Source organism: Phocoena phocoena, chromosome 11 (assembly GCF_963924675.1).
Source record: "Phocoena phocoena chromosome 11, mPhoPho1.1, whole genome shotgun sequence".
Classification (NCBI taxonomy): domain Eukaryota; kingdom Metazoa; phylum Chordata; class Mammalia; order Artiodactyla; family Phocoenidae; genus Phocoena; species Phocoena phocoena.
This window is the reverse complement of record NC_089229.1, coordinates 90,291,254-90,303,868: the sequence shown is the minus strand read 5'-3', so window position 1 is coordinate 90,303,868 and position 12,615 is coordinate 90,291,254. Positions and strand designations below refer to the sequence as shown.

At 38.3% G+C, this 12,615-nt stretch overlaps 1 protein-coding gene across 2 annotated transcripts in view; it reads right to left on the bottom strand.

Moving 5' to 3' along the window:
- Positions 1-12,615, bottom strand: part of EPS8 (EGFR pathway substrate 8, signaling adaptor) — a 69,271-nt gene that overhangs the window by 40,005 nt on the left and 16,651 nt on the right. For both annotated transcript variants that reach the window (XM_065886759.1, XM_065886760.1), the window contains exons 6-11: positions 11,306-11,388; positions 10,595-10,731; positions 6,898-6,971; positions 5,430-5,556; positions 3,615-3,703; positions 3,164-3,238 (exon numbers count right to left, since the gene is read on the bottom strand). In XM_065886759.1, the coding sequence (XP_065742831.1) occupies positions 3,164-3,238; positions 3,615-3,703; positions 5,430-5,556; positions 6,898-6,971; positions 10,595-10,731; positions 11,306-11,388 (585 nt within the window). The remainder of the gene's footprint in view (positions 1-3,163; positions 3,239-3,614; positions 3,704-5,429; positions 5,557-6,897; positions 6,972-10,594; positions 10,732-11,305; positions 11,389-12,615) is intronic.

Sequence of the window (12,615 nt, the reverse complement as noted above, 5' to 3'; positions counted from 1 at the left end):
GGAGCGGCTGGGCCCGTGAGCCATGGCCGCTGAGCCTGCGCGTCCGGAGCCTGTGCTCCGCAACGGGAGAGGCCACAACGGTGAGGTGCCCGCGTACCGCAAAAAAAAACCCAAAAAAAAACAAAACAAAAAAACCCAAAGCACTCCACACATCCCTGTCTTGGCCCATCAAATAAGAAACTCTGTCCTCCGAGAAGTATTTAAAAGAAAGAGATTCTGCCTTCTTTCCATTCCTCTCTCACGTGCCCTCTCCACAAAAGGAGGAATGACCTATCAAATTTCTGGTCTTGTGGAATTGTAGAAAAGGGTGACTTGTAGCCCAGTCTCTTTTGGAATCTGTCAGTGTGTAAGGCCAACAGCTGTTCCATCTGCTTTCTGTTGCCATGCTTTTCCCAAATCCCAGCACTTTTCTTTTTGCACTCAAATGTTATTTCAGCTAATTCTCCCAGCTGTCCTGTGGAGAAGATGGTGGTATATGTTAGCTTGGAAAAACCACTATTAGACCGTTTGCAAATATAAGAAATAGAAAATGGGAAGGGAAGTATATTACTGCACCTATTTCATTAAACGTATAAGAAAAGAGCATACCTGGGTACCGCAAAATCTAGAAAATGAAAATGTGTATCTTGGATGCCGGCCTATGAGACAAGTGGTATAACCTTTTGCTGGACAAACTCATGGAAACATCCAGCTCCTTCACAAAAGGAATTGTTCCCAATGCACCATTTTGTTATCTTCAAAAATTATACCTTATGTAAAAAAACACATGTGCAAGAAGGGAGTTTTCCAGGGGAATATCTGTATTATGTACATATCACTAGACCTGGCACATATGGGCCTCCCAAAGACTGATAATTGTCCCCCTAGTATCCATTCTCTTCTTCTCCCTTCTAGAAAGAGAAGCCCCTACATTTTAGATGGACACATAGCCATTCTGGTGGAGACTACATGCCTTTGGTGTTAGGGATGGCCATATGAGGGAGTTCCCGCCAACTGGATAATAGCAGAAATTGTCTAAGTTTGGAGTCACCTCCTTAAAGACAATTCTTTGCCTTTGTACTACTGTTACAAGGACAGGGAGGTAAGTCAGCTTCCACCATAGAAATGCCTGACAGAGTATCTCAATTCCTCCTCTTGGAAACAGTTTCTTCGTTTGGCTCACAGAATAACTACCATGATATTCCTGTTTTGCTTCTCCTGACTTCCTGCTTCTTCTCACTCTTCTTTGCTGGTTCTTCTCACTCTCCAATCACTGAAATTACCTAAGGCTCCATCAGCCCTTGTTCTTCTTTATTTATCATCACTCCCTTGGTGACATCATCCAATTTCTTGGCTTTGCATGCAGAGGATTTATAACTCTAGGCCTGATTTCTCCACCGAACTCCAAATTCATACATTCAACTACCAATGCAAATTTCTCCATCTGGATATAAGTCACTTTGGACACTGTCTGAAGGGAATTCCTTACCTTCTGGTCCAAACCTGCCTTACCCACAGTCTTCCCCATCTCAGTTAATAATTAGTCTATCCTTCCAGTCTTAAGCCAAAACTTTGGAGATATCCTGGACTCTCACACAACACTTCCAACCTACCAGCAAATCGTGTTGCTTCTGTTTAATAACCAGAATGAGGGACTTCCCTGGTGGCACAGTGGTTAAGAATCCACCTGCCAATGCAGGGGACACGGGTTCAATCCCTTGTCCGGGAAGAACCCACATGCCGTGGAGCAACTAAGCCTGTGCGCCACAACTACTGAGCCTGCTCTCTAGAGACCGTGAGCCACAACTACTGAGCCCATGTGCCATAACTACTGAAGCCCACATGCTCTAGGGCCCGTGCTCTGCAACAAGAGAAGCCACTGCAATGAGAAGCCCATGCACCGCAATAAAGAGTAGCCCCCGCTTGCCGCAGCTAGAGAAAGTGCACACACAGCAATGAAGACCCAACGCAGCCACAAAAAAAGAGAAAAAAATTAAGAAAGTAAATAAATAAAATTAAAAATTAAAAAAAAAACAACAGAATGAAATCTCACCACCTCCAGTGTTACGTGGTCCAAACAACATAATCTCCCATCTGGATTATTTCCATAGCCAGCTCAGTCCCTTCTTCCCTCAAATTTCTAAACATTGCAGCCAGAGCAATCCTTTTCAGCAGAAACCCCTCCCAAAGTGTCAAAGGTTTCACAATCACCTATAAAGACCAATAAGATATGGCCTCCTGTTTGCTGACCTCATCTCCCTCTAGTTGAGATCTCCCCCCTCATTCTATTCAAGTCACGGTAACTATTTCTTCCAAGAACATGACTTGTATGTTACCATCTCAGTGCATCTGTATTAGCTGTTCTCTGTCTGGAATTCTCTTCCTTCAGAAACGCACATGACTCATTCCTCACTTCATTTACTCAAATGATACCTTCTCAGTAAGTCGTTCCCTTAACCAACCCTATTCAAAAAGTGTAATACTCCACAACACACACACACACACACACACAAACACACAGCACTCCCTGTTCTCCTTCTCTGCTGTATTTTTCCACATAGCATTTATTTTGGGTGAATTATTTATATATTATTTAGGTTATTGACTGCCCCTCCACACTACAACATAAGTCCCGATAAGAATTTATGTGTTTTGTCCCTATGCCAAGCACATAGCAGGCTCTCAGGTAATATTTGTTGAAAAAATGAATGAATGAATAAGTGATTGAATCAGAGATAGCTCAGGAGATGGAGGAACACCTCACTGAAAGAAATCTGGACCTCTGAGTGACTTCACGGAGCAAAGACATCCATCCAGCATTGGACTCCTCACACCTAGCTTATTTTGTGAGAAAGAGAAATTTTTCTATATTGTTCAAGCCATTTATATTACATACTAGTATATACTGAAACACTAGTATCCAATAAATCTTTATTTCTTTTCATTTCCCTAGCTCTATCAGAGACATCAGTTTCCTCAGCTATAAAATCAGGTGTTTGGACTAGATGATTTCTAAGGTTCTTTTCAACTCTCAAATTTCACATACTCAGTGTTCACAGTAGATGGCAAAAGAAATAGTACCCATGCAAGGCAATGAAGAAAAACTGTCTAGATAATCTAGACAGACACGTGGGGTTGAAAACATGCTAAGAATAATTACTTTCTTAAATTAATAAAATCTTACCATATTTAATGGAGTAAATAAAAAGTGAACCAAATCTGCAGCACTAGGATTCTGGATGTGAGACTTCAATTTGGCCTGTAACATTAAAAAATCAGGCAAGCCTATTACTATGATGTAATCGAGACAAAGGCAGACATTCAAAAAGGTTCAACATAGACTCAAAGAAGAGGTTTTTACTACTAGTTTCACTTTTTTGTATCTTAATTAGCAAGCGTGAGTTAGATTAGGAGAATTTCATTTTAAAAGACTGGAGTCATTCTTTTCTGATTAAATCTCTTAGATATACAGATTTTTGCAATCTGCTCTTCTAATGAAAGGCAAATCAAAACACACATACAAAAAAAAGTCTATAACAACAATTTAATCTCTTAATTTGATCAGGTACATCCTGGCTAGACTTTGATCTCTTCCGTTTGTTTCTCTTAATTGTATATAAATAAATTTCACTTACCAGAAGGTTAAATCCATGTTTAAACTTTTGGAAACAGTCAATAAATAAGTCAGGAGGTGGAGGTTTTGCCCTCAGTGTTAAAACACCCTCTAAAGAAATAAATGGGAGGAGGGGTAGATGAGAGCAGAGTTCCAAGAAAACTTATTCAAGGAAAAAAATTTAAAAACACATTTATGTTTGTAAAATTTAATGATCACATCAGATATCATGCTACCTAGTTACCCCCCCACATCTCATAGTCTGACGGTAACAAATTAAGGTGATCCAACATTTGAAATGGATTCCTCTACCCTTAGACACTATCAGATTACTCATCAATTCCATAAATTTATATTGTAGCCCTTCTATGTACCAATCATTGTGCTTATCACAGTGAAGGCTATACAGATGTATAAGTTACTCTTAAAGGCCTTAAAATCTATAGAAGACATGAATCAGATAAGTAACAGAGATATGTCAACTGAGAGCTTAAAAAGAGACTACAGATGGGGAAATGTATTCCTAAAGATGTTTCATGGGGAAAGCAGCTTTTAAGATGGGATTTGAAAAGTTTGTTCCAGGGCAATTTGGTAAGAAAAACATCATGGTTGGATAAAAACAGCATTAGCAAAAACATGGAAAAAGGAAATTGCATGTACATGAAACAACAAACATAAAAGCAAAGAAACATGAGAATGGAAAAGCAGATCAAGGTTAGATTGTGAATGACCTTGACTGCCAGACCTCAACCGCCAGAGTGTGACTTATATCAATAGAACATGGGATTAACATGCTTTCCAGCAGAATGAAGTGATCAACTTCGAGCTTTAAGAAGACTGTCCTCATAGAATGGAAGACTAAAGCTTGAGGGTTGCTTAGAAAGCTGGGTAAAAAATGAGGCAGCTTGAAGCAGTGATAATTATGAAAATGAAAAGGGAAAAAACTGGGTACAAGGGACCGAAAAAATAAAATCAATGTTGGTTATAAGCTAGAGAATGAACTCATAAAAAAATCTATGGCTTTGAATCTGGATGGCCAAGAAGATAGTATACTCTTCGTAAACAGTACAAGAGGAGTAAGTGGTATGAGACATCTGAAAGCAGTAATACTTGATTTCAGAATGTATGGAGGTGAGGTATATCCACATCCATCCATCTAGAAAACAAGTCTACAGGTCATATGCTTATGATATAGACAGAGCTAGAGAAAGATTTGGAAGTCATGTGAAATAAAAGGAATATTTATTTACTATTCCCTTATATATTTCAATCTATACCATTTTGTTCCATAATTATAATTTTATACATTTTGAGGTCATTTTAAATAGCTGAACCACCGCCTACTTAAAAACTGCTTGTAGGTGACCCGAATGTACTGTTTGGTGTTTTGTGATAAGAAATTAAAATTCACTAACATTTTAAACTATTTTAATGAGAAAAGTCAATCCTTTTATTTAACAAAATAATGAAGTTCTATATTTACAATTAAATAAATTCAAATATGGGAAGAATGGTGCTATGACTTTCTTTAACAGACATTACTTTTATAATGACTAATGAAAACTATAGACAGATGGTCACTACTGAATCTCAGAGTCTCTGTAATTTAGGTAAAATGTCCTAGAATATTTCTTTACTGTAGCCAACTTGGGACCAAATGGACTCTTCCCCAGGCTCATCTTAATCTCTGCCTACATCACTGGTGCTATCTCAAAACCAGAAAAGGGACCTTGGTCCCTGGTCAATGGAGTCTTATTGAACAACTCAGAAGGGCAGGAACTCTGCCTAGCACTGGCATTCTGAATGGTCTTTAGAAGGTTAAGAAAATCCAACTTACCTCCTGGTCCTTTCTTTTTACCCTTCTTAGTTTTCTTCCTTTTAGAAAGCTCAGAAAATGCTTCAGCTGCTTTTTGGAGTTTTGTGATAAAAAATTCAATGTCATCCAAAATGTGGTTTAAGATTTGCTGGAATTAGAAATTACAGAATAAAATATAAAACAAAAGAAAACTATTTTTGCCTTAGCTGTACACTGTGAAGGAAAATCAGAAAGTTAAAAAAAAGAAAGAAAGAAAAGAAAAAGGAACACCTCCCACATGCAAATTTCAGGTTTATCACTAATTCTAAGAAAAAGTTTTGAACTAAATATACCTGTGGCTAAAGTCTAACATTTACATTTTTCTTTAGCTTAATTTTGTTCTATTTTCAATACCATAAAGAAAGCATTCACAATATCTATTCAGATTATTAATTATTTTCAATTACTCTGATTTTTTCATTGTGTTCGCCCACATAAAGTTAGGGGAAAAATTTCCAAGAAACAGTTTGTTAGAACAGCACTGAGCATTTCTGTTTTTCTAATAAATTTTCCAGTAAAGCACTGACAATGTTATTCATGGAATTAAAGGGCTCTAGAGTGTTAGGATAAATAAACACATAGATAATCTGCAATAATAGGCATTAATAAGCATTTCTTCTGGGTAAAACAGAATTAATGATGCACTATGCTTTCAGAGATCATAAGATCAACTTTGATTATACTATATTGTATATTATATTATACGTATTATATTATACATACGATAGTCTTACTTGACTTTCTCTTTTATGTGTGAAACTTGACATTCTTTTAACTAAAGAGTAAAAACTGAGGCTAAATAAGCTTTTAAGTATTAAATAAAGTTTTAAGTATTAACAAGTAATACTGTGATGTAAAAATTAAATTCCAAACTTCAAATTCCTCTAAATATTTGTTTCCAAATAAGCTGAGAACATAAGTAGAGTATAAAAAGTAATTATGCTGATGTCATATTTTATGATCATGTCACAGGACATTGTCATTCTGCTAGGAAATGGCTATGGAGAAATAAAAACAAACGCAGCCTTATCCTTTATAAAGCATTAAAATGTACTTATCTACCCTTAAGAAATGCCACATAACTTTTATCTTTTGGGCATTATAAAATATTTTAGAGTAAATGCCAGGAAGACAAATTTAGAAGATATTTCAATCATGGGTTACAAACTATGAGAAAAGAAAAACCCCTCAAATCTTGATGATTCAGCTTAAATTCCTCTGCAAACCAGTTGATAGGCTAGTTCTATCACAGCCTTAGTCTACTAATTAAATATTGGCATAAAGGCAAAAATAGTTTAAAAAAGTAATTCAAAGGGCCTAACCACCACTGGAAAGAGAAAATATGGTTTCCACAAAATACCTTTATTTAAATCAACTTAATTTTCCCTGTTAATAATTTTTCCTTTAAAAAAAAAAAAGCCAAAGATATAAAGATGACTATTTCACTTACCACATCTCTGTCAATGCGAGCTGCCATCATCTCCGGTGTTTCTTCCTGCTGATAATAATTCCTTTGTTTCTCAACTAAAGAAAAGAGAATCATGTATCTTTCAACCTGTTGCTTAAGTGATACCAATAGAGATAATCAAACATGCAAATTGGCTAGGAAAGAGCATCATTTGCAAAAGGAAACACCTCCACTGGGTACAAAAATCAAAGCTGTGCCCATCATCTCTGACGTGCATCCTTGCTACCACCCTTGGCAGAGCTGCAGTACTGGCTTTCCATTTGTATGGGATTGATTTACACTGTAATCTCCCCTCTATTCTCTCTCTTTCCAAAGTCAGCTGCCAGTGGAACCAACCCTAACTTAGTACCCTTTAATTCCTACACAAGAAAAAAATATAAACCCACGAGGTCCTGGCCGTGTTTCCCACCACTGGCACTCCAAGGTCCCGGGGGACCAGGCCCAAGCCGTCTTTTCTCTCCTTCCCACCCCGCCTTGCCGACCAGGTGGCTTCTCACAGAACAGGCCCCAAATGGGTTGTTTTCCCACTTTGGGTTTATGCGGCCCTGCCGGTGACAAGGGGCAACACCTGGGTTAGGCGATCAGGAGGATCAGCTGCTTAAGTGCGGCCCGGAGCTTCCGAGGCCTCCAAAAGGACAGAGCAGCCGACTGTCTACATTTCCCGGGCTTGCTGTAAGGACAGATGGAAAAGCACATCCAAGGGTCTGTCCCAGGAGCACCCCCATGGGAGGACTATCTCATTTCCTCTCCAAGCCCCGGCTCGTCACGTCCGAGCACTGGCTCCGACTCGGCTGGCGTTTATCTGCCTGTGAAAAGCCAGGAATTATGAGGAGGCGGCGAGGGCTGTGCCTCAGCCACTTAAGCTGCTTCTACCACCGGACACAGCTGTCCCGGCCATGCGTGCGGCTAAGCACCTACTTCTTAAAATGGGCCGACTAAGTTCTAAGTTCTAAAGCTCCTAATTTTCATACCATCTAACATCATGACGACAGTAAAGCTTTGGGGGTTCTGACAGTAAGGTGCTTCTAAAATTGTAGTCTAATTAAGCTTAAAACCCACAATGTTGGGTTCATTATCATTTTAAGCCATAAACTGTATAAGTAGAAATACCTACAAGAATTTGCAAATTAAAGAACCAAAGTCTTGGGCTTCCCTGGTGGTGCAGTGGTTGAGAGTCCGCCTGCCGATGCAGGGGATGGGTTCGTGCCCTGGTCCGGGAAGATCCCACATGCCGCGGAGCGGCTGGGCCCGCCTGCGCCTCCGGAGCCTGTGCTCCGCAACGGGAGAGGCCACAACAGTGAGAGGCCCGCGTACCGCAAAAAAAAAAAAAAAATAGAACCAAAGTCTTGCATTAGCTCAGTTGGCTAGACCATGATGTTCATCACGATCATTATCATGAACTCCATCCTGGTACAGGTCAGTTAACACTTCCACTAAACACAGATACTCATTCAAAGATTTCTCAGTAGATGAAAGAAAAATGGATGGATGAAACAGAAAAACTATCATCACTAATGGAAATACAACTCATGACGGATTGTCATGACTCTTGATGTTCAATACAGAGAACTACAAAAAATACTGAAAACTGCTATGCCTCTTCTATGCCTAACTTTACCCTTAAATGGAATACTTGCCCAAAAAAAGGGAAGAAATCGCTCAGTCTTATGAAACTTAATCGGTGAAATTTCAACATATGAAATCTTGCCAGTTAGCTGCTGCTTTACACACGGTTAGCTGCTGTCTTGGTTTCAGTGCACTCCAGAGGGCAGTAAGTTGAAGCTGAACTACAGCTATCAGGAACTCCAATAGGTCCCCAAATATCATTCAGACGGCACAGTGAGAGAGATGCGGTATTTCTCGGATTTTTCATAATCTGCGGCGCTACTAGCATCCCACTGCCACTGTTCTACAGAGCTCTATTCTGGAGTCAGGGGTAGAGCTACGTTAAGGGTCCAAAGAAGGAGTTGTCCAGCCTGAGTCAGCTGGAGCCTTCAGAGGGACCAGAGGGATACTCCTCTTGGAGGGTTGTTCCAACTGGCCTGGAGCCTGCACGCTGGACAGAACCTCACGTGGTAAGTGGTGTGTTCTGTTTGACCTGGTAGTAAACCAGAAGTTCTGAAAACCTTATCTAACTGTAATTTAAACAGATGAGAGTGCACAGAGTATTTCAGACAAAATCTAATGAGGGCTCAGAGACTCCCGGGAATAAATTTTTGTTGTTGTACATATTAGGTTTTACAGATGTTTTTACAGGTTTATTCAGAATGTCTGAAAACTTAAGATGTCTTATCCTTCCTCAACTTCAAGAAAAACCATTTTGACTTCTCTCAAAATAAAACCTACATCCCCTCTACAAAGTAGTAACAATAGCAAAAATATTGTAAGTACACAAGAAGTAGAAAACACTGTAAACTCCCGTTTAGATTTTAAACATAAAATTGTAAATACAAAGTGGATTGATAGAAATGTATATAATTCCTAAAGACAGAAACTGCTGTAACGTTACAGCAAATAATAATTCTGTTACTTTATTTTTGAAAAGTGGATGCTTCAAAGATTTCTTTCTTTCATCTGTTCGGTAGCTTTATATGTAAAGTGAAAATAACTTTAAGAACATGGGAATCTAAATAAAATGGAAAGCAATTGATAAAATAAAATGAACTCAATTTGGCAAAAATGAATGTCTACTATACTGTTCCGGGTACTATTATAGACATTATTTGCTTTCAGACTCACAGCAACATAGGAATAATTATCCCCATTCTGTAAGTAAGGCATAACTTCACAAGGTCACATAGGTAGGTCCCTGTCTTGCTCCAGAGCCCAGATTTTGGCTCTCCAGACTCAAAGTACAGTCCAGTATCACTCATTTTGGTAATCAAGTTCCATAGGTTAACTACACTGTTAGATTCTCATGAATAATGCTTTATTAGATAAAGGATAAGAGATTTAAGAAATCACATTGAACTAGGAGGCAAAAGAATGAGGCTATGGTCTCCATCAAATTCAGACTCACTGGATCACTATTTATTCACCCTTAAAATGAAGAGATTGGACCAAACATATTTTAAGGCATTTTCCAGGTATAAAAACTTCAGACTTAGTAAAACATTCTGTCAGATAAAAGGTTACACTATGTTCTTTGCTATGATTATTTGTTTTTAAAGAAGAATGCCATGGTAAAATGATGGTACAGACATAGGGTCCATTGGGCAAGTTTACCCGATGGTGAATGCATTTTAGCCCTTTTCCGTCACCCTACCCCTGCCCTGACATCCTGTCCTTGTAACCACAGTTTGTCCAAAAGAGGACAGTGGTAAGATAATAATAATGGAAAGAACTTGAAGTATTATCTTAAAAAAATATTGATCGTCTCCTGTTTGGTATATATAATATTACCATTCTTTTAATTGTTAGTTGAGTCAAACTTCCTCTCTTTGACTGCTTTAGAAAGAAAAGAGTCTGCTCCTAACACCGTATTTATTAAGACTGGTCTGAACTCTCAGAGACAATAATCTTACAGTGCCCAAGGCTTAACTGTCCTTTACGAAAGATTTATTTTTACAAGACTAACCTCAAGTTTCAGCTCAGAAATCAGCATCAGATTTTGAAAACAAGAACTAGGTCACAACTCAAAGTAAATGATAAATAAGCACCAATCCCTGGAAATACTCACAGTCCCCTTGGTCAGCTGCCAATGCGGACCAGGCTGCCACCCGACTTCTAACATCCACCTGGGTCACAGTCCCAGGTGGCACAGGGGCGGGAGCTCTGGGTGGAGGCGGTATACCAGGGTCTGCTTTGGAAATCATCCTAAAAACAGATGAAAGCAAACTGAATTTTTACCATCTCTATTTCTACAATACATCAATTCTCTCAATTTTATGGTATTAGTTCTTCAACCTCAAGAAGAACTATGTCAAGGGGTAGAAAAACAAGGATTTCCTAACCATGCCATGTTATGTATATTTATAAATGTATATGAAATATAAAAATATAGAACATTTTCAAATCAGCTGAAAACCAGGTTTAACATTTTTTCTGGGTCTCCTATGATTTGCAAAGGCTGTTAACCAACTAGAGACCTAACATCTGTTTATAGTCCCTTTGGCTACCTTGCCTTAAAATGCCACACATTGGTTCACGGGTCTCTGTGACAACACAAGTAGAAGGAGCCGTATCAGAGAAAGACCAGAATCATGGAGAGAAAAGGCACACACACCTACACCAACAAACTTGTGAGAGCAAATGAGTTGAGATTACAGGTTGTAATCTCAAAATATAATAATATACCTTCACTGAAAATATATTTTTTTTCATTTTTAGAGGAAAAAAAAGACTTAAAAACACACCAATTCTAGCCCTTAATTTCTTTTAATGTTTTTACCTCAGGACATCAGGCCGCCTCTTCTGTTTCCCTCCTTTACTGTCGCTGATTGCGCTTTCAATATCTTCACTAATTAGGTTTGCCTGCAATGAAAGACAAGTTACCTGGGGGCTTATGGATTTTTTTTTGTCTTGATATGTAGGTTAAAACAGAAAAAGGGAATATGTTCCCTGTCCAAAACAAAAATGTCTTGATGCAAAGAAGCCATTTTATTTTTTTTAAATCTGCTTTCGAAACATAACTCTTCCGGTTTTTTTAAGTGAACTTTGTAATGACAGGATTGAAAAACTGAAGGAATTTTTAAAGATTATTTAATCCAGATTCCTTTAGTTTATTTTTTTTTTTTTTTAAAGCTATACTTGCATAAAGGCAAAGAGAAAAAGGATTTGCATATGCTGAAAGTATAAACACATGCTGAAAATGTAATGGGTTAATAGCTATGCCTGGGAAGAAGTGAAGGAATCAGAAGTACCAGCATGTGAAGCAGCATCCCTCCTCTCTCCCGTCCTCCCCATCCACTGGGCCCCCATTAACTGGTGGAAACCACTCAGTTGCAGCAGCGCTACTCCCAGTTTAAGACAAACCCACATTGTCACGGGGTGGACCCCAACACTAGGTTGTAACCTTTGTGATAACCTCTTTATTTTGTCATTGCATGTTAATAAAAATTAACTTTCTCTAAATGGTCTGACATTTCCGATCCTTTTCCAACAATAATCCTTGAACGTTTGATTTGGTTTTCTTGGGAACCAATAAGAGATTAGCAGCTAAGAAATTTATTTTGTTTGGTTCTGAAGTTTATTTAGCCAGTGATTAGTACTGTACATTACGTTCTTGCTGGCATGTATTTATCTTCTATTTTGTGCCTGCTTGTTCTCTGTAATTACGTATGTTTTTCTCAAATACATATATGCATACATACATACATACATACATATTATACTCTTTTACCATAAGTCCAGGTAATCGTAAAATTTTAGAACTGAAAGGATACTTAAAGATCATATAATCCGTTCTTCTTGTTTTATAATTAATAAAACTGAGGAATACTTATATGATGACTTGTCCTAGGTCACACGGCTATTAAACGAGAGCGCTAATGCATCCTAGTCCGGCTTCACTTCCATAAGAACATCCTAGTTTTAGGAAGACATTACAAACGTCATTTCAAAGGCTTTCTATTATGTGGGAAAATAAAACTGAAGATGCCCAGGAATCCTGAATTTCCTATGGGCAGGGTGTGGGGCTGGCCATCATATTTCTAAGAAAAAATTTACTACAGAGGTGAGCAGGAGTTTTGGGTAAAGTCC